Genomic DNA, 24086 nt, shown 5'->3' on the forward strand with positions numbered 1-24086 from the left:
GAGAAGGGGGGGGTTCTGTTCCTGAGAGACCAGCCACATCTGGACATTACAGTAATACTCTTTTCACACTACTGAGTCGAACCAAGCTGAGCTGTACTGCGCTGGCATGGTTACGCATCCACAACAGAGGTTGAAATCATGCTGGATTGGACCATGTGAAAATAAAATAGAGCCAGCACAGTATGGTTCGGGTCAGCACAATAGTGGGAACTAGGTATTACAGTCTATCCCCTGGTGCCTTGTTTCATATGCTGTACTATCAACACACCATCTACTATCAGGTTAAAGTTCACAAGCAAGAATAATGAGCTGCTCAAGTAGTCATGAGTGAGTGATCCTAACATAATAATAATAATATGCCATTTAGCAGACACTTTTATCCAAAGCGACTTACAGTCATGCGTGCATACATTTTTGTGTATGGGTGGTCCCGGGGATCAAACCCACTACCTTGGCGTTACAAGCGCCGTGCTCTACCAGCTGAGCTACAGAGGACCACTAACATAACATAGTTAACCAAATTGTATTAAGGGCCATATGACCACAGGGGCCATATGACCAAAGTGCAGGTAAAAACAATCAACTAAAGCTAAACTTCGTCTTCATTGTACAATTGATAAGTCATTGTCATGTCACTGTTTGTGTGAGATCATGTAATGGACTTTTTTACACTGTTGGAAGACAGGAGACCATATGAATTATATCTGGTTGAAAAACAAGTCTAACTTATTAGGTACTGTTGTAAATTAGGATGATGCTGCCAATGTAATTCCATAGGTCAGTGATTGTTGTGAGTGACTGATATGTTGATGCGTAATTCGGCATTGCCATCGTTGAATCTGAGGCCAATCCCAAGGCAAAGGACTTTATCCATGCCCGACACTGTCATTATGTAATTTTAATATTTTCTAGGGCTGCTGTACACATCAGATGGACATTATTGATCACAATGTAGTGATTCACTAGGATCTTAGCTACTGTTGTTGTCATGGTTTAAGTACGTTTAAGCATTCCTACACATTTTACACAGTACAAATAATATTTTTGATATGTTAAAATGTTCTAAACGAATCTCTGGCTTGAAAAAATGAAGCAATCACACAATGATACGCAGTGGTGTAAAGTACTTAGGTAAAAATACTTTTAAATACTACTTAAGTAGTTTTGGGGGTATCTGTAGTGTACTTTACTATTTATATTTTTGACTACTTTTACTTTTACTTCACTACATTGCTAAAGACAATAATGTATTTTTTACTCCATACATTTTCCCTGACACCCAAAAGTACTCGTTACATTTTGAATGCTTAGCCGGACAGGAAAATGGTCCAATTCACACACTTACGAAGAAAACATCTCCGGTCATCTCTGCTGCCTCTGATCTGCCGGACTCACTAAACACAAATGCTTAATTTGTAAATGATTGTTGAGTGTTGGCATGTGCCCCTTATACTTTTACTTTTGATACTTACGTATATTTAAAACCAAATACTTTTAGACATTTACTCAAGTAGTAAAATTACTGGTTGACTTTCACTTTTACTTTAGTCATTTTCTATTAAGGTATCTTTACAAAAATGTATGCACGCATGACTGTAAGTTGCTTTGGATAAAAGCGTCTGCTAAATGGCATATTATATTATTATTGTTATACTTTTGCTCAGGTATGACAATTAGGTACTTTTGATCTCCTGTTGCAGTACTGGACTAATTCCACTAGAGGTCATAGTGCTGTCCTACAGAAGCACAGCACTCTCACTGAACCCTGAATGCTTACAACAGTGAGTGACAAAGTCATTTAAATGAGCATTTGTGAAGTAATCACTTCTACCTCACAAGCACTCACCACTGCTTGGACACACATGCTGTGAATGGCATAATGCCACCATTTAAGAGATTTTTGAATGTAAGCTACAATTACTTTTTGTCCTCAGAATATATATTTGGGAATTAACTGTAATTTAAAAAATATATTAATAACCACTAAGTGTCTGACTGTAATGTGATGGTTAGAAAAAATGAAAAATGCTCTTGAGATTGAATATGGAGACAGAAATATTGCTTTAGGCTGTTAATGGAAAGAGTCTGAACAAGCATTCAGAGAAAATTAACTGTAGGTTAATGTGAAATGTGGACGCCTAAGCAGGATTGCAGAGCACCATGTGCATAAGTAGAAAGTACATGTAAATCACTGTCTGTGAGTCTCTCTGTGTGTGTGTATGTGTGTGTGTGTGTGTGTGTGTGTGTGTGTCTGTCTGTCTGTATGTGTGTGTGCGCGCGTGTGTGTGTGAGAGAGAGAGAGAGCTGTTGCATGCACAGTATATCAGCCACTTGCGTTACACTTGATCACACTATTTTAAACCCGCAAATACCTCTAATGCCATGTAATCCTTGCTCTCTCTCTGTTGTCCTCCACTGGATCCCATTCCCAGAAAGGATGAACGGAATGAGAGAAGCAAGGAGAGAGCCAAAGGGCATAGCGTAGAGGAGGAAGTGAGGAGAGAGAGAGAGAGAGAGAGAGAGAGAGAGAGAGAGAGAGAGAGAGAGAGAGAATGTGAAGGGTGGTGAGAGTTGAGGTGAAGGTCAAAGACTGGGTGTCAAGTTCTGTTATAATCTTGTAAAGTGGTCAGGGTAGACGAGTCAGAACCACTATGACATTTTAACATCATGAAGCACTGTCCAATCTGAGAACAGAGTCAGAGTCTGACAGTCAGACTCTAGCACATTTACTTATCTTGTATATTTTATGAAAAAAGTGCTCAAATGTAGTGGTTTTGGTTAATTTGTTTCGAGGTTCATATTATACATTGTAACTTAGGTGATCTACAGTACAGGCCAATGTCTCCCATGAACGGTATTTATGCTCGGGGTACTTGGCTAGATGACATGTCCTGAGGTCAGGCTAGGTAGGTGGCCATCAACTGCCAGAGGAGAGCAGAGAGCAGGATACATAAGTGTTGAAGGAGATGCATAGGGATTATCATGGTGAATGAGATTACATTAGATTACATCCATCTGCTTGACGCTACCTCTTGACTCCACTGGTCCTTTACTTCCGCTTTCCCCACTAGGTTGAAAATAGAATGTTTCCCCAGAGCCTCACTTCATCTTTATACAAAACCAGTTTGGATCATCAAATAGTTTTGTTAGATTGCTGTTGACAGTACAGAACTCATTGTTGAAGTATCTGTCTATTGACTTGTGAATGATTCTGTTACAGCCCACATGAACCCATGGGGCGGTGCACAATTGGCCCAGCGTCGTCCAGGGTAGGGGAGGGAATGGCCGGCAGGGATGTAGCTCAGTTGGTAGAGCATGGCGTTTGCAACGCCAGGGTTGTGGGTTCGATTCCCACGGTGGGCCAGTATGAAAAAATAAATAAATAAATAATGTATGCACTCACTAACTGTAAGTCGCTCTGGACAAGAGTGTCTGCTAAATGACTAAAATGTAATGAACAAATACTATAATATACCATGGAATAAACACTATAGTATTCATTGTAGTGTTTTTTCAGACTATACTGTAGTTTACTGAAGTATTAACAGTTAGTTAATGAAAACTGTAGTATATACTATAATAATTAACATAGTGTTTTTACAGATTGTAGTATACTGTAGTATTTACTATAGTGTTTTTGCGGACTGTAGTATTTACAGTAGAGTTTTTGCAGACATTACTGTAGTATTTACTATAGTGTTTTTGCGGACAGTAGTATTTACAGTAGAGTTTTTGCAGACATTACTGTAGTATTTACTATAGTGTTTTGTTTTATTATCTTTAACATAGAAGTGGAGACTTCCTCCTTCAGGAAACCTACTAGAGAAATACTGCGGTCTGGGGTCTGAATGGCTAGTACTTCTTTTTTTTATATATAACCTATAGGGAACACTATGTTCTATACTTGGCATGCAGGTTTCTCACTTATGGGTGGCACAAACTGCAATATGGGGGAGAGGAATGGGCAGGGTATATGCTAATTGAATACTGTAGTATTAAAAAAGTGTAGTGTTTTTGCGTACTGTAGGGTTTTTCAGACATTACTGTAGTATTTACTGTAGTATTCTACAGTATACTACACCATTCTACAGTAAGTACTACACATGATCGAGGGATACTACAGTGTGTAGTATAGTAAATGTATGTATGTAAATGTATTCTACAGTATACTACACTTTACTACAGAATTCTATATTAAGTACTGTAGTATTTTATAGTAAACTGTAAAGAAATGTCATGTGGGAGACGTCTCCTTTTACTCTGTCAAGTCTTAGAATAGATTAGCTTCCTCTTATGTCAGTGTTATGTTATCCTGTAGAGGGTATTCTATGTCTGACTGACTGACTGTGTGACTGAAGGAAGGAGGAGGGTAGACAGACACACTGAACTGAGACAATACAATTATATAAAATGATGAAAGGGAACGAAACAGACAATCTGGTTGTGTTTCCTTCAATCACGTTTATTGATTTCTCTATCATTTTTTACAATGAACAGGAGCAAAAAATATATATAAATACAATAACAGCAAAAAAAGATCCAAAGAGAATAGAATTATCAGCCATTTTCATTTTTGGGTGAGACTATCCCAATGTGTTTCAAAGGATTTCTGCCTTAGATTGTTTTGAATAAGCTGTCTGATTCAAGATTGTCTTTAATCAGGGATACAACTTTTTTATGTTCTTTTCAGGTTGGACCTTAGTGAAAAGCTGCGTCTTGCGTCTTCACAAGTGAGTTTGAAACAAATAGGTAGTTCACACTAGTTTGCCACATGCAGTGGTCACAGGCGAGTATTGTACTGTTTCAGTGTAGCTGATCAAACCAAGATGATACCCTTCTTCATCTCATCATACTGTGGCCCATATAAAGACATGCACAGTTCATCTGAAATAAATAGTGGAGCGTTCATCAGTGCAAACATTCAATACTGCAAGGTTGAAAACAAAATAGAAAAAGAAGGGGTTAGACTGAAAATAAACCAAAAAAAAGTTTTCTACATTCAACCATACTTGGTATGTGTTCAACCAGAGTCAAGAGTTTACAGCTCAAACACCTACCAGGTAGCACCCCTGTCTTATTACAATCCAAAGCTAATACATTATTTCCTCTTTACAACAAAATAACAATAAAAATACTTTATCTCTTTTGAAAACAAAACTGTTAAGTGTTTCTATTGTTCAATCTTGAAGATGTGCATTGGCAGACATATAACATTTGTGAACATAATATTTCCATGTTCTTTCTGTTTTCTTCCTCACTCTCTTGATGATTTATGTTACTATAAAGTTGTTACAGCCATTCCAATAATAAATACATCATCAGCAACACAGGAAATAAATATATTGCTTTTTTAAGACGTCTCCAAATTATCATATAAAAACAAATATATGGAGATAACATTAAATAACATTCGGCGATACTGGGGAACAACAAATCTGTCCACCAGGAGGCACTGTTGTCATTTAGTGAAACCTGCTCCTTCTGTGTGTAGCATTATCTAAGAATAGGACATCCTTCATCCTTCATAAATGAAACCATTTCTCTTAGAGATCTGTGGTCTGTAGTTGCAGCATGATTATTTCATACTGTTAAAATGATAATGAATATCTTTGGTTGGAGGGAATGTGACAGGACTACTATTGTATGCAGAAAAGAAAAGCATTCATTTTACAATTGGAATATATCCACATACATGTATTTGCGTGGCTACACACATCATGGATACACACCATGGATACACATTTACTTGTAGATTGAATTGTGAATGGAATGGGCTCATGGGACAAAACATATTGTGATACAACATGGCAATACATGGGTCACATGGATAAAAACATGTTAATAATAATATAGACCTTAAAATAACTGTAGAACCAAGCACATACCGTAGTCATTCCTCACCTGACATATTTTAACAGAAAGGGTGGATGATTCTATATGTGTGTGTGTCTGTGTGTGTGTGTCTTTGTGTGGACAAAAGAGAGAAAGGGGGTGGTGTTGGGGGGAGTGGGGGTTGACACAAGAAAGAGGAACTACAAAGAGAGGATAAAGTAGAGTACCTGCTCTGGATTATCTGACCAGATTAAGAGATTACAGTGAAATCTCAGCATGCGAAGCAGACTGAGTGGAGCAGGAATGCTAACGAGGAAGTAGCACTGTTCACTCCATTGTTTCACAATGTCAAAAACAAAGACTATTGGTAGGCCACATGCAACATGCATGTTCAGCTTGGAGTGAATTGACTTTGTTCAGTCAATCATCAACGTGTATTATACAGCTATCAAACAAAACCGATTATTTATATAATGATTATTATTACACTGTCAAGTCTTGACGATGATGATATTACTGAGGCGCAACTTCAACCAAAATGAAGGAGAATGTATTGATATACACCTTATACTGACTGAGAGAAGAACAGGCCCTAAAAGTCAACCCAACCCTTAAACTGAGTGAACAGATGTTAGTGTTCTAAAAGTGTCGCTATGACGTCGTAGCAGGATCAGAGTCACATTGCCACAATGTCACAGCCAAGGTTCAGCAGCACTCGCTCAGATCCACAGATTCCTCAACTGATAGATGGGCTTTTCTCATTAGGTGTACCTAATCAAGGGCTGGATTCAATAAGTATTGCCGAAGTTTAGCGTTACGGATTGAATCCAGCCCCAAGTCAGCAGCACATCCAGGGCATCTGTGCGCCAGCACATTGACCATCATGCTAGAGCAAGTTCATAAATGCTCTTGCACATGCTCAACTGTAGGTGCTTTTAGATATAGTACAGCCTCCAACTACAAGGTTGGTTGGTCTGTTGCACCCTTTTTAAAGCAATGTAATGGCAGAGAATCCTACCAATATAAAAATAAATCAAACAAATGACCGTTATCACCAAACCAGCCTTCCAGACATTCTGGCCGATGTACTCAGAGAGGTTGGAGACAGCCTTCAAACTAAGATGCACTATTACAGCAGTAACATGTCATGTACAACTGATGAAGTTGGTCCGACATTTTTGAATATACATTTAAACAAACGTAGAAACAAAACAAACTCTCTCTATATTTTTCCTTCTCCACAGAACCATAAGCATCTCCTCTTCACAAGAAAAACACAAACCAGTGCAAATCAATACAAAATAGAAGAATGGCATCTCTTTCTGATATGTACAGGAGCATATCAATAGATGCGATGTACAAGCAAAAAGCTATGAACAAACAAACTAGCCCTACGCCTTGAGCTGTAGGAATACAGCTGTGAACATAAACCATGTAACAACGTAGTGTAAATTGATGTTATTGAAGCCTAATCCGATTTATGACTATGTGCAATTCAAGTGTTTATGACAAAATAGTCCTGTTTAATGTGTAGAATGTGCATGATGTGTCACTCTTAATGAATATTGCACATTGCATATGCAACTTCCCGACCTACAGTATGCATTCTGTCTTGCAAATGGAATTTGGTCATACAAACAAACATACAGTACATACTCACACACATACATACAAACATACACACGCACACACATACACAGACAAAGGTCTTGACCTCTATAACTCCCCATGTTGGAGATGTTATCTTCTTATGGGTTAAATTGGATGATCACTGCAGAGTGCAGTGTGGTCCCTCCTGGTGGCCAGCAGTTGAACATTGCCTTGTTTATAATTCACACATAGCAGAGCAGAGAGCTGAGACATGGGGCCTCCCACCTTCTTAGCACACTAAAGACAATACACACATGCAAAATGACTCCATCTCTGCATTCATCCACAAAAATATGTTTTTTCATCATATGTTTTAGCTGTTGGATTATTTTTAAGTGCAACAAAATAGACATACTGATATAAGATTATGATATATAAATAGATATACACGTTTTGTATTGTATTTTGTGTATATTCGTATATAGAGGGGCACTCTATAGGGAGGCAGCAATGAAGGAGCAACAATAAACTGGTAAGAGGCGTTGCTTCTCCTTGCAAACTTTGAAATCATACATGTTTATGTCCACTCTATCCCCTAGTTAGTCATGCAGTATAAATAGACTTCACGTCAAACTAATTTACAGAAAATAATCAAAGTTCACACACAGAAACAGAGACAGAATTACCACCCTTTTACTCCACCATTCTGACATCATCACTCCACTGGACATACAATGCCCGAAATCTAGGGTAAATGGAAGTTGTAAACATGTTCTATTCGTCAAACGGAGGGTGTTAATTCTGTTATCTGTCCCTGTATGTGTGTGTGTACCTGTGCACAGAAGGTAGAGGTGGGTGGGCATGTTAGCGAGAGAAAGAGAATGTACATTTAGTTTTTAGTGTTGATCCTCAGCTTGAAAGACACTTTCCCAGCAAACTTGTCTCTTTCACTCCCAGGAGGAATGTTGTTGGAGATGATCCTGCACTCGATGTTGATGTCTTCATTGAGGGTCATGTTGAGGAACTTGATGGCAACCAGCGGCTGGGAGTAGTTCACCTGGGAGTAGTTAACATTTTAAAGATATTGTTACAGAAGCTTTCAGAATTCTTTTTCAGCAACATTTATCTATAACGTGTTGAAAGCACAGGCAAAATAATGCGTAATAACATTAGAAATGACATTGGAACACTAAGATGAGTTCATCTAACCATAAAACAGAGGTTTATAAGTGATGATTTCTGAGTGTTGGCAGGTTTGTATTGGAGGATTCTCACCTGAGCTTTCTTGCCATAGTAAGGGTAGTACATGAGGTTGAAGGTACCATTTTCAGGGTAGTACGCCACCTCTCCAATCTTATCAGAGTCTTCTTTCTGCAGGGGCAGAGGATCAAGGCCATTAGTTAGAGCATGTTAGACCATGTTCTGTCGGAAGTGTGTGGGCGAGCAGGGAAAGACTGCCCAATCTGAAGAAGTGGATGAGCTTTGAAAGGACACCATGACAATTAGAGTAGACTATTTATTTACATTTACTTTAGCCATTGAGTCTACCTGTATATGCTATGCAATAAAGCTATTGAACCTCTATATCTTGGAATATAAAAAGATGAGGGTACTAGTGTAGCACTAGCAACTATACACAACATATCTACTTCTCTATCTGTCACAACAGTCACTACAGTGGCACCCTTACCCATTCATCTTTGCCAACTTTGTACCTCTGAGAGTGGAAGGACAGAATTGATGGTAACAGAAAAGAAAAGAAGAGAACAGCAACAACAACATACACATATGGTATGAAATGATGAAATGACATTGTATCATGCAACACAGACACAGACATAAAGGAAGGTAATGGGGGACATAGATGAGAACAAGAGACATGATGGGTTAATTCTGAGAGAGAGAGAGAGAGAGATAGAGAGAGAGAGAGAGAGAGAGAGAGAGAGAGAGAGAGAGAGAGAGAGAGAGAGAGAGAGAGAGAGAGACCAGAGAGAGAGACCAGAGAGAGAGACCAGAGAGAGAGACCAGAGAGAGAGACCAGAGAAAGAGAGAGAGAGACAAGACAGAGAGAGAGAGAGAGAGAGAGAGAGACCAGAGAGAGAGAGAGAGAGAGACCAGAGAGAGAGAGACCAGAGAGAGAGACCAGAGAAAGAGAGAGAGAGAGAGACAAGACAGAGAGACCAGAGAGAGACCAGAGACCAGAGAGAGAGCGAGAGAGAGAGAGAGAGAGAGAGAGAGAGAGAGAGAGAGAGAGTAGGAACTGAAAGAGAGAGAGGCTCACCTTCGCTCCACAGGTGACAAATGGAGCCTGGCCATCCTTTCCTGGCAACATCCCAATGACCTAGAATACAGACAGACAGACAGACATGCGTTAACCTGGGAGTTCCACCACCATCCCCACTTCATCCCTCCTTAAAGCGAATCCATTCAACTGATCATTGTTGTGATTGTCAATATAACAATATAAAAAATTTCCAACATTGTTTGTACTTAATTGGTATGATCTCTTCCAGGCTCCAAACCATTTACATGACTGCTCCATCCCCCTCTCCCTTACTCATCTCCTAGCATCACCACAAGTTCTTCCCTCCCCAGCCCCCCTCTACTCTCTGCTTCTCCCATACCCGGTTCAGCTTGATGATGATGCATGGTTTGCCAGCCTGGTATCCATAGGTATGGTCATCGAGGCCAGAGCATTCTTCTAGAAAGGTGCGGTTGAACTGGCAGGAGCGCTTGGGGTTGTTCTTCACATCACCACTGTCTGCCTGAACAAAGTACTGGTCCGGTGTGCACTCTTCATTCTTCTCAGCCTGCAGAGAGTTGTTGTAGGCTGGATGGGAGAGAAATACAGTTTCACCATGTTGTTTTCTATAATAGAAATGTAATTATGTGGCGGTAAAGAGGCAGAGACAAGCTGACAGACAGACAGACTCACGGGAGAGGAAGTTGTCCAGGGTCTTGGCGTACATGTCCCAGCTCTCAGTGTTGTGGGTGTTATAGATGATCTCCATCGCCTCTCCCCTGGGTCTGATCATCATGCCTGCAGAACAGAGAGAGAGAAGATGGGGAGGGCTTTTAGCCTACATCACATGGATACTAGACTATGTGTGGTTGTTCAAGGCTGGTCCTGACTATACAGTAGCAGTTGTGAAGAGACTTGTCAAAATGTTACCTTGAATTCTTTAGTGTATCAAAACCTCTTAGAATGTGGTATTGGGGTGTTAGTTCATCATACCTGGTGTGCCAAGCCTGTCCTGCCAGGTGGGTTTATGGTCATCCAAGGTCTGCAGCATGACGTACATGGTGAGGCAGAACATGCCTGCTAGGAAGATGTAGAACACTAGGTAGAACAGCAGGATGAGGCCTGAGGAGGGAGACACAACCAGCACACAGATACAGCATTAACATCATACTAGATCATAGGAAACGGAACATTCAACAAAATAGGGCTATACTCAAAATGACACTCAATTACCTATACAGTGGGGTTATGTCAGATTATGGACATTCCATATTTCCCACTTATACGGAACAGGGTGCCATTTATGATTTGCCCTATGTTATAACAAAGCCTGAAAAGCTGAAAAGTGAAAAGGTAATGTAGAGTAGGTGCTATGTTGTCTATGATCCAAGTCATTATTTGGTCACTTTCTCTGTATTTATCACACTATACCACTCTCTCTGTATTTATCACACTATACCACTCTCTCTGTATTTATCACACTATACCACTCTCTCTGTATTTATCACACTATACCACTCTCTCTGTATTTATCACACTATACCACTCTCTCTGTATTTATCACACTATACCACTCTCTCTGTATTTATCACACTATACCACTCTCTCTGTATTTATCACACTATACCACTCTCTCTGTATTTATCACACTATACCACTCTCTCTGTATTTATCACACTATACCACTCTCTCTGTATTTATCACACTATACCACTCTCTCTGTATTTATCACACTATACCGTGCCAACGATCAAATATGTGAAAAGATACAGGAGGTGAGGAGTAATCCTCTTTACCTCAAACTAGAAGCCTCTACTTCCTTCTATAGTATATATATCTCTCTATCTATCTCTCTCGCCCTCTCTCTCTCTCAAACACACAGTACACATTTTTATAACTAGAAAAAAATATGTTTAATGGATATTGAATATCTATCTATTTATGGAAACATTAATTGGACATGCACACTTCTCCATACATGTCTGAACTCACACTACCGACAACACACAACCTGCACATAAAGACACACGTCCTCCCCCCAGTCTTAAACAAGGCTGATTAATCCAGGATTGAATGTCTGGTCTTTGTCCAAATTAATTATCAAGTAACACTAACAATGAGGGAAAGAGCCGAGATGAGGGGGAGGGTAAAATAGAAGGAGAGAGGAGTGGTGACAGAAGGGGACAGGGGAGGAGGAGAGAAGACCCCTGGAGATTAGGGCAGGGGGTCAGGGGATTAGCTGCCATGTACAGTATCCCACTGACACAAACCGTATGGAGACCAAACCAACACGGTAACATATCAGCATTGGGCCCAAGGGAACGGGCAGCTATTGAACCATTCTGTTGGGTTGATAACATAAAATCACCTCAGCTGCTAAACATTATATGGTCATACAGGATGTGAGATACACAATTAGTGTAAAATATAATGAATAAAACAGGTGAGTTGACTGAGCCTATCAGTAGCCCTCCTTCCCTTCCTCTGCCATCTCAGCATGGTCACCTGAGACCAGTCCTGGGGTGTAGGCCTGCTGTGTCTCTGCTAGATGGGCCCCATTGTGGAGCTCCACACCTGGGCCCTGTCAAAGACCACCATGAGGGCTTCCTCTGTCAGCAGGCCTAGAGCTGTGTGGAGCCATGGGCCTCACAGCGCAGCCAGGCTTACAAGGATCCATAACCAAATAGCAAGAGGAAGCTCCTCCATGGGATAAAGTTGCAAACACCAGAGCTTCTTGGTGAGTGAGAGTGAATGTGTAAGTGTGTCTGTCTGCCAGTCCCCAGGGTGAGGGGATCTACGTAGATATGTAACCTTATAGAGAGGAGCGTAAGATGAGAGGAGAGCAGAGCGGCATCCTGTGGGGTAGGGTGAGATGTGGTGAAGAGAGATAGGGAGCTGTGGTACATAGTGTGTTGGAAGGACAAACCCTGCTGAGTCATCACAGATACTGTACAAGCCCTGGGTCTAGCCCTGGCTCTGGTCCAACCAATGCCGGGAGGGACTATCATCAGGGAGGGGGACCTGACATTATTTATCTGATCTAACATTATGGGGCGTCATGGTGACCACAGATACCACCCATCCCTATGGGGAGACAGACTGGGTGTTGTGTGCAGACCAAGAGAGAGGGTCAAGAGGAGTGTAGAGAGGGTCACCTTCCCCTGGCCACACCAGGAGGGTGTCCAGTTCACTGGCTGTCCTGCCTGACCTCTCATCACCATGCCCTCTCTCTTTCATTCTTCCTCTGCCTCTCTCTTTTCATCCCCCCATCACAGGGAGAGTTGAAAGCAAAGAACAAAATGGCGGGGCTTTCCCTCCTACAATGGCAACATGGACGCCTTTTAAAAGGTGTCTCTTTTCTTTTTTGTTTGTTTGATTGGGATAGTGTTCAAACGCAGTGGACACTGTTTTGAAGCTGGGTTATCAAACAAGAAGCTTTGAATGGAAAAAGTGGTAAGGATAAAAGAATATGTATGTGCTATGGCTGTTTTAATATTCATGTACTTTTGAAATTGCCCATGGATCTAAGAACTATTTCCATAATTGTGCGACACACACACACAAACACACACACACACACACACACATACACAAACACACACACACACACACACACACACACACACACAAACACACTTGCATTTCCACAATGAACAGTAGTGCCACCCTGATTAGGCTGATTTTCTACCCCATCTAATCTAAGCAGTGTGCGCTATCAGTGGAAACAGTGTCCATTACACTAGTTAGAGTACTGTGTGCATCAGATTGGTGTGGGTCCTCTATGTCTCCATCTTTGTTCTGTGGGCTGTGGAGGAGGTCAGGGCTGATTAAAAGAAAGCTGCATGTAGACTAGCACCTGGATACCTAGATCACCTAGGCCCAGACAGGTAATGAGGATGTACTAAGTTCAGGGACCATGTATAGGCTATACACGTTTTGGCTCACTACAGAAATAGCCTAATTAGCAAGCCTTAGAGAGCGCAGCTTAACCAGGCCACCAGTCCTCAAAGCATATGGGACACACTGAGCTGGATGAAGGAGTGCATTCTGGGAAAATTACTGCATAGGAAACTACAGTCAGTGATCACCCCACTCAGTAGGCCTATGACTTACATTTCTCTCCATTCATGAATATCTTAGCAAGGGCACCATTTCTTGTGGAAATGTGAAATGCTAGGTATGTGTGTGTGTGTGTGTGTGTGTGTGTGTGTGTGTGTGTGTGTGTGTGTGTGTGTGTGTGTGTGTGACATCTCAAATCATTGCATTTACATTAAATGTAATCAATTAAAGGGAATGTTCTGAAATTTATACAGTTTGATTGGACAACTACAATTGATACTCGGCTGGCCAGCCAATGAAGTCATTAGATTAGGATTAAATCCTGCACTGATTTACTCACACTAAGAGAGGGGAGGGCTGGGGGGTTGGAGGTGATGCAAATAGAATGTGGCCCTCGGCTTTAACCAGATTAAAACGCCTCAATGTCATTAGAAAAGAGCCATTTGAAATAGTTGCAGGTTATTAAGGGCGTTGAAAAAGTGCACAAGTTATAATGTTGTGGTCATCTCTTAAAATCTCAGATGTTAGACTACATTACCATATCTTATTTCAGATCTTGTCAGTGCAGATTATCGTGCTGATCTTGACACTTAGCAGATGATACAACTTTAGTCTTATCAATTTGATTCTTCATTGAAACAAAACCTGCATTGTAACATTGATTGCAAATAGCCTATAGTTGAACTGAATGCCGCAAACCCACTACATTTGCGTTTTGTAAAACCTATTCAAGTTAATAACAGGTCAGGCTAATCAATTCTGACGCTATTTGAAGTAACAACTGGCCCTCACATCTCAGGAAGGGGTGCTCTGCGCCAGAAGACAGATTAAGTAAAGATAATTAAATCTAAAGAGGCCTACTGTAGCCTTTAAAAAGTAGGCTACAGCAGAGAATAGTATTAAAATGGTGTGCACTGGCATATTAATTTCATATATTGGCACTGCCTCCACCCTTATGTCCAGACGCATTGCGCAGGAAAACTAAGTGGCATAAATGAATAAATGAAAGAGAATAATGCCGGCAATCCACACATAATGCCGCATTTGAATGTCAGCACCGCCTTGCACTGGACAGCGACCAATCTCATTAAGTGATCGCTGGGGTGAGGCAGCGGCTTCAAATTGCGCATTGAATGCTACACTTTGTAGGCTAGGCCAGCCTACACACATTTTACATTTCTGCCTGGTCACATTCATTTACTCTTTACGCATTAATACGTATTCAAGCAGCACAATTAAAGGGTGCTCATGACATCATTGTGAAGCACTGCTATTGTGTTAGAGCAGGGATGCGCAACTCCAGTCCTCCGGGGCCTGACTGGTGTCACACTTTTGCCCCAGCCCCAGCTAACACACCTGACTTCAATAATCAACTAATCATATTCAGTTTAGAGTGCAATTAGTTTAATCAGCTGTGTTTGCTAGGGATGGGGGGGAAAGTGTGACACCACTCCGGTCCCCGAGGACTGGAGTTGCCCATCCCTGTGTTAGAGGTAGAGGGGCCATCTGTGCTGCATTGCTGCAGGCGACCATTACTAGGTAGAAGACTCACCCCAGCTGCTCCCTGTCCTGCCACAAAATTCTCGCGTCCTGGAGTTCCATATGAAGTCCTTCCAAGTGCTCTTCTCAGCATCCTTTGACATTTTGCTAGATTTCTTTAATCCACGGACTGTTACCGGGCGTTATAACCTAATGTAATAGGCGTTTTGGTGAGATGTTAAATATCTTACTCAGATAGGCTGCAGAAAGTCGTTATCGAGCGCACAAATGACGAGCTGTTTGAAAGAAAAGGATGAACAATCCGGCGGCTCCGTGCTACTGTATCTAATTACAGTCAATGTATACTAAACGACGGTGGTGTTGACACTACACTCAGCACAAAACCGGTATCTGCCCTCCCCCAGATCTAGTTAGCATGCCGCAGAGTTTTGATGAGTGATGCAGAAATGTAGTGATACTGCGGTAAAGCTCTCTCTCTCTCTCTCTCTCTCTCCCCCCCTCTCTCTCGCTCCCTCTCTCTCTCTCTCTCTCTCTCTCTCTCTCTCTCTCTACCAGCCTCTCTCTTGCTTACCCTCACTTACCCCTCAAGCATCACCCCTCCCCTACCCATCACCCCCACCCCCTCGGAGGAGAAAGCTACAATCCCCTCCTCCCCTCTCACCAGAGGACACCAGCAGCCAACCAGCTTGCCTCTCTAACCAATCATATGCCTGCTACAACCTATGTTGCTCACTTAACGCCAGAGCAAGGATTTGAGTGACAAGCATTCCAGCAAATGATATAAGCTCTGGGGATTCCTCATGCAGCTCGTGCATGTGTGTGAAGATAGTGGTGCTGCTCATAGATTGGGCTCTTGAACATAGCTCATATAGTAACATCCATCTAAACAAAATGTCTTCCCCTCAGCATCCCCTCCCTGAAACCAACACTGTTGAATAATGCAGTTTCCTCTGAGGATTTATTAATTATGTTGCGGTTAATTCCCATGCTGTCCTCTAAACCCGGCTGTCATGAGGGAAGGAAGGAGGAGGGAGAGACATATGGAGCTGCCTCACACAATATCAATATGATGCTTATTTGCACACAACTGGCAACTGATGTCTACGATATTGGTAATGTAGCTTACTGTAGAAGAGGCTAGCCCACTTAGGGTAAAGCAGGGTGAATCAAATATATGACTATAGGGAGAGTCAGTATAAAGCCTGTCTAGATTTTGGGGGGAGTTGCCTTAGCTAAATTGATCCCTGCATTGTGTGGCAGGGGTGTCTGGTCTGCCAGTCAGTCTCATGGCAGTGCAGAGGTCAAGTCTAAAGGCTAATGGATTGCTCTGCAGTACTTCTGGTGCCGTAGGATGTGGCTTGCTCTGCCACCGGCATCCATCCGCATGACAGTGTGTGTGAGTGTGTGTACGTTTCCTGAATTGATAGGTACATGAATCTCAGAGAGAGACTGGTAACTGGTACAGGGGATGTGAATGGTGCCCTCACTTGGAGATCTAAGACATTACAACACCTCTGTGTCTGGGTGGTGTCACTGGGTTCATAGCCTTGCAGCAGAACCCTGTTAGAGGGCATTCTGTCTGTCTGCAATGGTTTTAACCAGAGACAATCTTCTACATTCACCACTACTTATCCTACCAATTATATTGAACGTAATACATAAGAGATGTGAAGAGATAAAGCAAAGAGATCATATTAGTACGCTTCTGTTTGTCATGACATGAAACATAAAGACATGCAAAAATCCTGTTCATTATATAAAATTGATTTAATGACGATATCAATGTGAATATAGCACTACAGTGATTTCCAAGGTACACCATATCTTACCATATCAATATAGTATGGCACTCATATACTGGCCACTGTTTTAGGCGACACGCAAAGCTGATAGCTTTTGTAAACTAGTTTGTAAATTATGCCTAAGATATCAATTGTTGTAATACATTTTTTAAAAGATGACTACTTGGTATATCTGAAATACAATATTATTGGGCACACTTACCAATGGGTTTGGGATAGAACCCAAACTCTGACATGTTTTCAATATAAGGAATGCATTGCACTTCCCCTCTCTCCCTCAACATGGTCCTCATCTCTGTTTGTTTAGTTTAAACTATAGTCAAATGGGTGATAATAACCTGGAGTAGCAAAAAGTGAAGCAGTGACTTGGTAACATTGGTGCAATGTCACTTCAACATTTTGGATACTTTTCCACGGGGTGGCACTGGAACTGTACAGGTTGGTGCTAACCAGTAAAACAACAACAACCAGGAGACATTCAAGTGCCAGAATACAAGTACAGAGGGATTGACTCTTTACAGTACAAACTTCATCTCACGTGGCTTTTCGGTAAATAAATTAAAAGTATGTAACAATAAGCACAATAGTAGTAATGTTAGATATGGTCACAAATACCATTGTAATTCAATAAACAACAACAGCAGCTAGTAGTAGTTTGAGATAGCAGCAAAGTATTTCAGAAAATGTCCAAACAATGGTCAAACTGAGTTGTTCAAACCTGTACATAAATACAATGTATGTAGAAAAGGGCATAAATACAACAACTGTATGTACTGCTTAAAGGGAATCTTGCATAAATATGATACGACAATTGTGATACTGCCTTTGTCTTGAGGGCTTGTCATTTATTGGTAGAACCGTACAGTAATGTCTGTGTGGACCAGTTGCAACAGATAAAGTACTCATTAAAAAAAAGTTAACAAAAATAAAAATGAACAAATGCATTTATACATTATATGCTACATTATATTTATTGATTAAAAGTATGAAAGTGGAAATAATTGCTACATTTTCAATACAGTTGTACATATCTATTTACATAGTATATAGGGGTTTTCTTTCTCTTAAGGGTATGCTGTGTTTTTGGGCAGGTTCTTCCAGCATTCTGTTTGAGGTGTGTGTGTGATGATGTTGCACTGCCCTATCAACTGCAGCATCTCCTACTGTCTGTGTTGATATCATTGTTTTGTGGGATGGGACGCTCATCAATAAGTAACTGTGAGTCTGCATGACCGGTGGTGTTTTTTTGTACAATTAATCTGTGTCCATTTGTATTTAATTTGACTGTACAGTATGATTTGAGTGCAGATGTTTTAGCCCGCGCTACAGAAGGCTATATCAGTTCGCTAATACAGGTCTAGTAAAGACCCAGTGCACTACTTTTGTTATTAATAAAAACATTTTATTAATAACAAAATATTACACCCTTTGCACGACTACTTCCCGCGGCTATGTTTGAGTGTACAGTATGTGCCATCTGTCATAATATTAACTTTTTGAAAAGATTTCCCCAGCAACACGTTCATCTTTTACACAACCACAACATAACATTTCAGCAGGACTTTTCATGGTGTATGTAGTGATATAATGGCATCTTCAAGATCTATGTTAAAATCTAACAATCTCACATGACCATCTCCACACGATAATCTCCACACGATAATCTCCACACGATAGTAGATTAATTTATATGGTTTTATACAGTACTGTATGTCTGTTCAATGACATGCAGGACATGACATGTTAACTGTGACTTTGAGTTCAAGTCCGAGATATGTTTTGGCCGGCTGACATGTTTTAATATTAATGTTACGCCCACATTGGGAACATATTGCTATAAAATTGCAGGAACGCTGAGAAAGTCTGTATATTTACATTACAAATATGCAAACAGTTAGGTAGTATTTTCCTCCTCAATCATGATTACTTCATCTCCATAATAACAATCTACTGATACCCAGACCACAAGGCAAACCAAACCATCTCATATGCACTCAACATGTTTCAATATTTCTTTAATAATAAGATAATTTTCATTTTCATAATCATTTTTATCAAAGGCTAGAGAGTATAAGTGTGTGTGTATGTGTTTAAAGTGTCTGTCTGTGTGCTTGAACATAAGTGTGTATAAGATGTGTCTTGCTGAGCATCAACCTCAAGTCTCATTCAAACTCTCCCTCCCAATGTCCATTTGTGACAGTGGAGGGAGAGAAAATTCATGTCAACTACGAGTTGATGTAAGCTGTAGTTACGTTAGGGGAAATTAGGCCTAACTAGTTAAACCAGTGTTGCTCTTATAGTGTAAATTCATGCCGTTTTTATTTAGCCTCAACAAAAGCAGAGTCGACTGGCGTTTAAGAAATGTATAAAGAGTCAAGGAAGGGCTTGTAGAATACTAAAACTAAAGTGTAAGAAATCACACAGTACTGAATGATTGTACGTATGTCTCTTCTTGGTTTCATATTTGATTGGTATATCCCTCAATTGAATCTTCCCAATCTTTTTTTTATCTCTACAAAGTAGAGTTGATCACCCTTGGCAAAATAACAATTTATGTTTCAGTTCATTATCTCTCTGGCCCACACACCTCAAAAAAATTGCATTAACCTTGTAGACCTTGTATCAGCTCCACATAAAGTTTATTTTAACATGTGAGAGCACAAAACTCTCATCTTACTCTCATATATATTCTCCCTCTTCTGTGGAGGTCGGCGGTAATCACACTGTCACTCCTAAGAGAGGAAATAGTCCTCCATCCTCTTTCCCTTTGTAGAGAGTGATTCCCACCATGTCTCCCCACTTGTAAACTTCTTGTTTTTCACCACAATAGTACTTATTTAGTACATAGTACTTGCCCCCCCCCACACACACACCCCCCCACCCCTCTCAGATGGCTGTGTCCCACACCACGGCCTGGGGCCTCTGGCAGGGGGGTGTGCCCGTCTTCCGGGGTTCAGGGGTCCGTCTCCAGCTGGGCAGGATGGGCATGCTGTCCTGCTTACACAGATTCTTTTCTGGGCGTCGGTGGGCCTTGATCTCTTTGCACAGGCAGCGCTTCCTCTCAATGACCTCCAACAGCTTGCCGTCCCTCTGGGTCTGGGCTGCGGACGCGGCGGCACCCCCAGGGGTGGGAGGCTGTCCCTGGGCCAGCTGGGCCAGGTGCTGGAACTGCAGCTGAAGGTGGTGCTGCTGCTGCAGCTGCTGGAGCTGTTGTTGTAACTGCAGCTGCTGCTGGTGGAGCTGGAGCTGCTGCTGCTGTCTGGACAGGATAGGACTGCAGGGCGTCTGGGAGGAGTGGGACAGCCCATGCAACTGGACAGAGAGAGAGGCAGGGAGGGAGAAAGGAGGGGAGTTAAAGGAAGATGCATGATTTCGGGATTTTTTACCTAAAATCTAATGTGGGGTATGCATGAATACTGCATCTCTGTTGTATCCCTGTAAACCAGGGATGGGCAACTGGCGGGGCCCCCCTTTTGTAAACCCGCAGATCAATTTCCAAAAACAGGGGCCCCGACCAACAAAAACGTTACTGTTGAAAGATAGAATAGTAAAATACACAAGGTGCAATTTCTAAATTTGGTTGTAAATCAGCAGTTTGTCACTTGTTGTGTCAGTCACTGACAGTCACTCAATTAACCATGTCAGCTAACAATTTTTTGATTGGTAAGGTAGCCCTTTCCTGCAGTCAAATGACCAAATCGCCCTCTAGTGGCCTCATGGGTGGAATGTTATTCACATTCTTTATAATTTAATAATTAATAAACATTATTTGAAAAAAAAGTAGAAAATCCGGTGTTTCTATGTCAAACGGCTTTGTTATATTTCAGTCTTCTGTGATGTATATAAAGTGTAATATTGGGATGCAAACTCAAAATTGAATACATTTCAACTCTATATCTGACATGATACAGGTGCCTTATTTTTGTGTGTGAGGTGTATACTTTTGTTTCAAAGTAGATTTGTTTAAGACTACCAAGAACACTCTGTGTGACCCTGATATAGCCAATGCAGTAAAAGGTTAAGTCTAGCCAGCTATCTAAACTTGTAGTAATCATGGTCAAATACCAATCGGGCATGCAGGGCATGTGCCCAGGGCCCCTGACCTCCAGGGGGCCCCATTGATTTTGTTAGTCACTCTCACTCAGATATCATATTAACATGGCATAAGTCATGTAAAAATGAGTAGAATTGCATGAAATGTGTTTGAAAATTGACAAATATTATCTCTGCCCCATGGCAAAATGTGTAGAATTGCAAACCAAATGTTTTCTCTCCGCCGTCAGGACGGGGACGAGTAAAATGTTTTGCCCACGAGGTGGGGGGGACCCCCAACCAAATCTCGTTTAGGGCCCCCAAATGTGTTGCACCCAAACCTGCCACCAGGCGGCAGTGTGACACCATCTTCGAGCCTGTGGCGTGCAAGGGAGGGTTACGCAGCACACGCAAACAGTCTCTGCAGCACAACACAGCACACTTGAACTGCGTCAGCATTTGAGATGCAGCCAAGTGACTGGGCAAAACGCAACGCTATTGGACAGCGGCTCACTGCTCCAAAACACTGTAGAGAAGCATACTCCTTACATCTACGCATCTCTGCATACGTCAATTAGAGCATCGCTCTCCCCGGGACTTATTCTTTAAGGCACAACCTTATTCTGCTCAGTGAACATATCTCCATGCTATAAATAGCTCAGGAGGAGGGTTGTTGCTATCAGCACAGGGAATAACAACAATGGCCATATTCTTCAGAATAATTCCAATACTACTACTTGTACAAATGATAGTAATCACAGTAATACCAAAGATCATCGTCATTATAATAATCATCATCATTATAATAATAGGTATTATTCACCTGACTCAGTACCTCTCGGTGGGGCAGGCTGCTCTGCCGCTGAACGTCGCTTCCACCCACCTGTCTCACCCCAGAGGTGGATGATGAGCGGCTCAGTCGACCCAGTTCTGGAACACAGAAAAAACAAGCACTGTTCATACAGCTGTCTACACTCACAAATCAAATGTGCTGTTCATGTTGTCAGGGAGAATGGCTGTGCGTATAGAATGGAGTGTATTCTTTTATGTGTCTATGTACAACCATGCATACATGTGGGGGGAGGTATTATGTGCCTGAGTATGTGTGTATATATATATATATATATATGGCTCTGGTACTACATACCATCGTTTCCACTACGCTGCCACTTGTGATCTTAAACCATAACACAATGATGATGTGAGCGTGGATTTAAGAAATTCAGGTAATAGGATCTTCAGATAAATCTGCTGATGTGGTCTCTTTTCTAAAGCGCTTGGCTTGAGATTTTTGGGTTCTAGTGAAATCCTTGACATACTTTAGACCCCTTTCCTTTAAAAGATTCTGGGTGAAGGATTCTGTGCTGGGTGTCTTAGTGCTTACCTCCATTGCGGCAGGCTGGGAAGGTTTGGCAGGGGAGGGGAAGACCCCCTCTAGGCAGGGCTCGGAACCCCAAGGGCCCCTCTTCCATCCCGGCCAGGGACTCACTGTGGCCCAGCCCCCTCCCTCCAGTGAAGCGTACTGGGATCCCAGAGTGGCCTCCTCCTCCTCGATGCCCGGGGCCCAGCTCCTCCTTGTCCATCCTCAGGAGGGTATCGGCACTGCCATTCCACGCCCGCCCTTCATCCTCTGAGAGGGGAATGACAGACGGAATTGTTGAGTAAACATGGAATAATCGTCTATTGACAAAGTATAGTGTAGTGACAGATGTCACTTAGCTACAGTCTAATAGTCTGATTATCCCTTCCCCAGGGATCTGAGGAACTTCTGATTCATTTCAATACTCAATTCAAACCCATGATGCCATCCAGCACATATAAACTTACTCTCTCTCCCTGTCTCTCTGCTGCCGTGGCTGAAGGACAGTTTCCTCTGCATGGGCAAGTAAGACCCGTCGTCTCCAAAGCCACTGTTGTCCCAGGGCATGAACCCAGCCTTCCCCTGGACGGGCCCAGGCACCGTGCTGCTTTTGGAGGCCACATCACCGTGACCCTGGTGGTGCAAGGAGGGCAGATGAGACCCTCCTCGCAGGCTGTCGTACGCCGGGGGTCTCCGGAAGCCCACCGAGGGGTAGGTCCAGAGCAGGGGGCTGTCTGAGGAGGGGGGCTTGTAGACGGGCAGGCCGTGGGGGGTGTGGGAGCGGTGGAGTTGGGAGCGAGAGTGAGGGCGAGAGTGGGAGGAAGAGGAGGACGGGTTTGGGGCTGAACTGGCACTGGTCTGGGATGAAAGGTTGTTGGTGGTTTTCTCAGCCTGAGAGGAGGTAGAGTGGAACCCTGCTTCTCTGTCTCTCTCCCTGTGTCTCTCTCTGTCACTGTCCCTGTCTCTGTCTCTGTGACTGTCCCTGTGACCATCTCTGTCCCTCTCCCTGTCCCTGTCCCTCTCTCCTTTGTCTAACTTCAAGCAGAAGCTCACAGACTTCCCCTCCTTGCCCGAGCCCTGTGTCTGGGTCTGGGCAGAGGACTTGGAGAAGGTCTCTGAGCCATTCTTGTTGTTGGTGTTGGGGTTGGGCGAGTCTCCTCTCTCTGGCTTGCGGTAGTGGTGGTAGTGTGAGGGGCGGTGGTGGGGGTGGGGGTGGTGGTGGTGGGAATAGGGGGAGGTGGACTTGGAGGAAGGGGGCAGGGGTGTGGAGTGGCTCCTGGCCCTTAGCCCCGGTGCAGGGCCGAGCTGGCTGTCTCTGTCTCTGTCCTTAGACTCCTTAGAGCCTGACAGGGGCAAGGGGAGGTTGGAGGAGGGGGTGGTGGAGGAGGAAGTGCTAGTCGGAGCTGTCATACTGGAGGAGGTCTGGATGCTGATGGTCCCCAGTTTGGCAACAGCAGCAGCCTTGTGTTGGACCCCGACCCCACTGGAGGCAGCAGCAGGCTGGGGGAAGGCGAGCAGCGGGGGTCGGTGCTGCAGCAGGTTGGGGAAGGGGGCTGGGATCTTACTGTTGGACTCGGTCTCTGATTTGTTCCCCTGGAGGAGGTAGGGCGTAGGGGCTCGTGGGGGGTGCGGGCTGGAGGAGAGGGGCTGGGGGACAGGGGTGGAGGAG

General features: G+C 42.7%; 2 protein-coding genes across 3 annotated transcripts in view; both read right to left on the bottom strand.

The window, feature by feature from the left end:
* Window positions 1-4441: 4441 nt before the first annotated feature.
* On the bottom strand, window positions 4442-15716 carry LOC121573635 (sodium/potassium-transporting ATPase subunit beta-2-like). 2 transcript variants are annotated; one of them, XM_041885763.2, is made up of 8 exons: window positions 15276-15716; window positions 10658-10786; window positions 10358-10462; window positions 10047-10252; window positions 9704-9763; window positions 9113-9139; window positions 8698-8793; window positions 4442-8479 (listed from the first exon to the last, which is right to left on the bottom strand). In XM_041885763.2, exons 1-8 carry the CDS (start codon window positions 15364-15366, stop codon window positions 8312-8314), a joined length of 882 nt encoding a protein of 293 aa, XP_041741697.1. In that variant the 5' UTR covers window positions 15367-15716; the 3' UTR covers window positions 4442-8311. The 2 variants fall into 2 exon arrangements, with proteins under 2 accessions (XP_041741697.1, XP_041741698.1); XM_041885764.2 differs by lacking the exon at window positions 9113-9139.
* Window positions 15717-16971: 1255 nt separating this feature from the next.
* Window positions 16972-24086, bottom strand: part of LOC121574550 (neuronal tyrosine-phosphorylated phosphoinositide-3-kinase adapter 1-like) — a 32895-nt gene continuing 25780 nt past the window's right edge. Inside the window, exons 5-8 of the mRNA XM_045222742.1 lie at window positions 22885-24079; window positions 22442-22687; window positions 21881-21987; window positions 16972-20337 (exon numbers count right to left, since the gene is read on the bottom strand). Of these exons, the coding sequence (XP_045078677.1) occupies window positions 19912-20337; window positions 21881-21987; window positions 22442-22687; window positions 22885-24079 (1974 nt within the window). The 3' untranslated portion in view covers window positions 16972-19911. The remainder of the gene's footprint in view (window positions 20338-21880; window positions 21988-22441; window positions 22688-22884; window positions 24080-24086) is intronic.

This window comes from Coregonus clupeaformis, chromosome 9, assembly GCF_020615455.1.
Source record: "Coregonus clupeaformis isolate EN_2021a chromosome 9, ASM2061545v1, whole genome shotgun sequence".
Taxonomy (NCBI): Eukaryota; Metazoa; Chordata; class Actinopteri; order Salmoniformes; family Salmonidae; genus Coregonus; species Coregonus clupeaformis.

Coding starts and splice junctions, on each gene's coding strand:
- LOC121573635 (XM_041885763.2), bottom strand. CDS start 15,366: ATGTCAAAGGATGCTGAGAAGAGCACTTGGAAGGACTTCATATGGAAC. Junction 9,764..10,046: donor TCATCATCAAGCTGAACCGG/GTATGGGAGAAG, acceptor TCTGTATTCTAG/GTCATTGGGATGTTGCCAGG. Junction 8,794..9,112: donor AAGTTGGCAAAGATGAATGG/GTAAGGGTGCCA, acceptor CTGCCCCTGCAG/AAAGAAGACTCTGATAAGAT.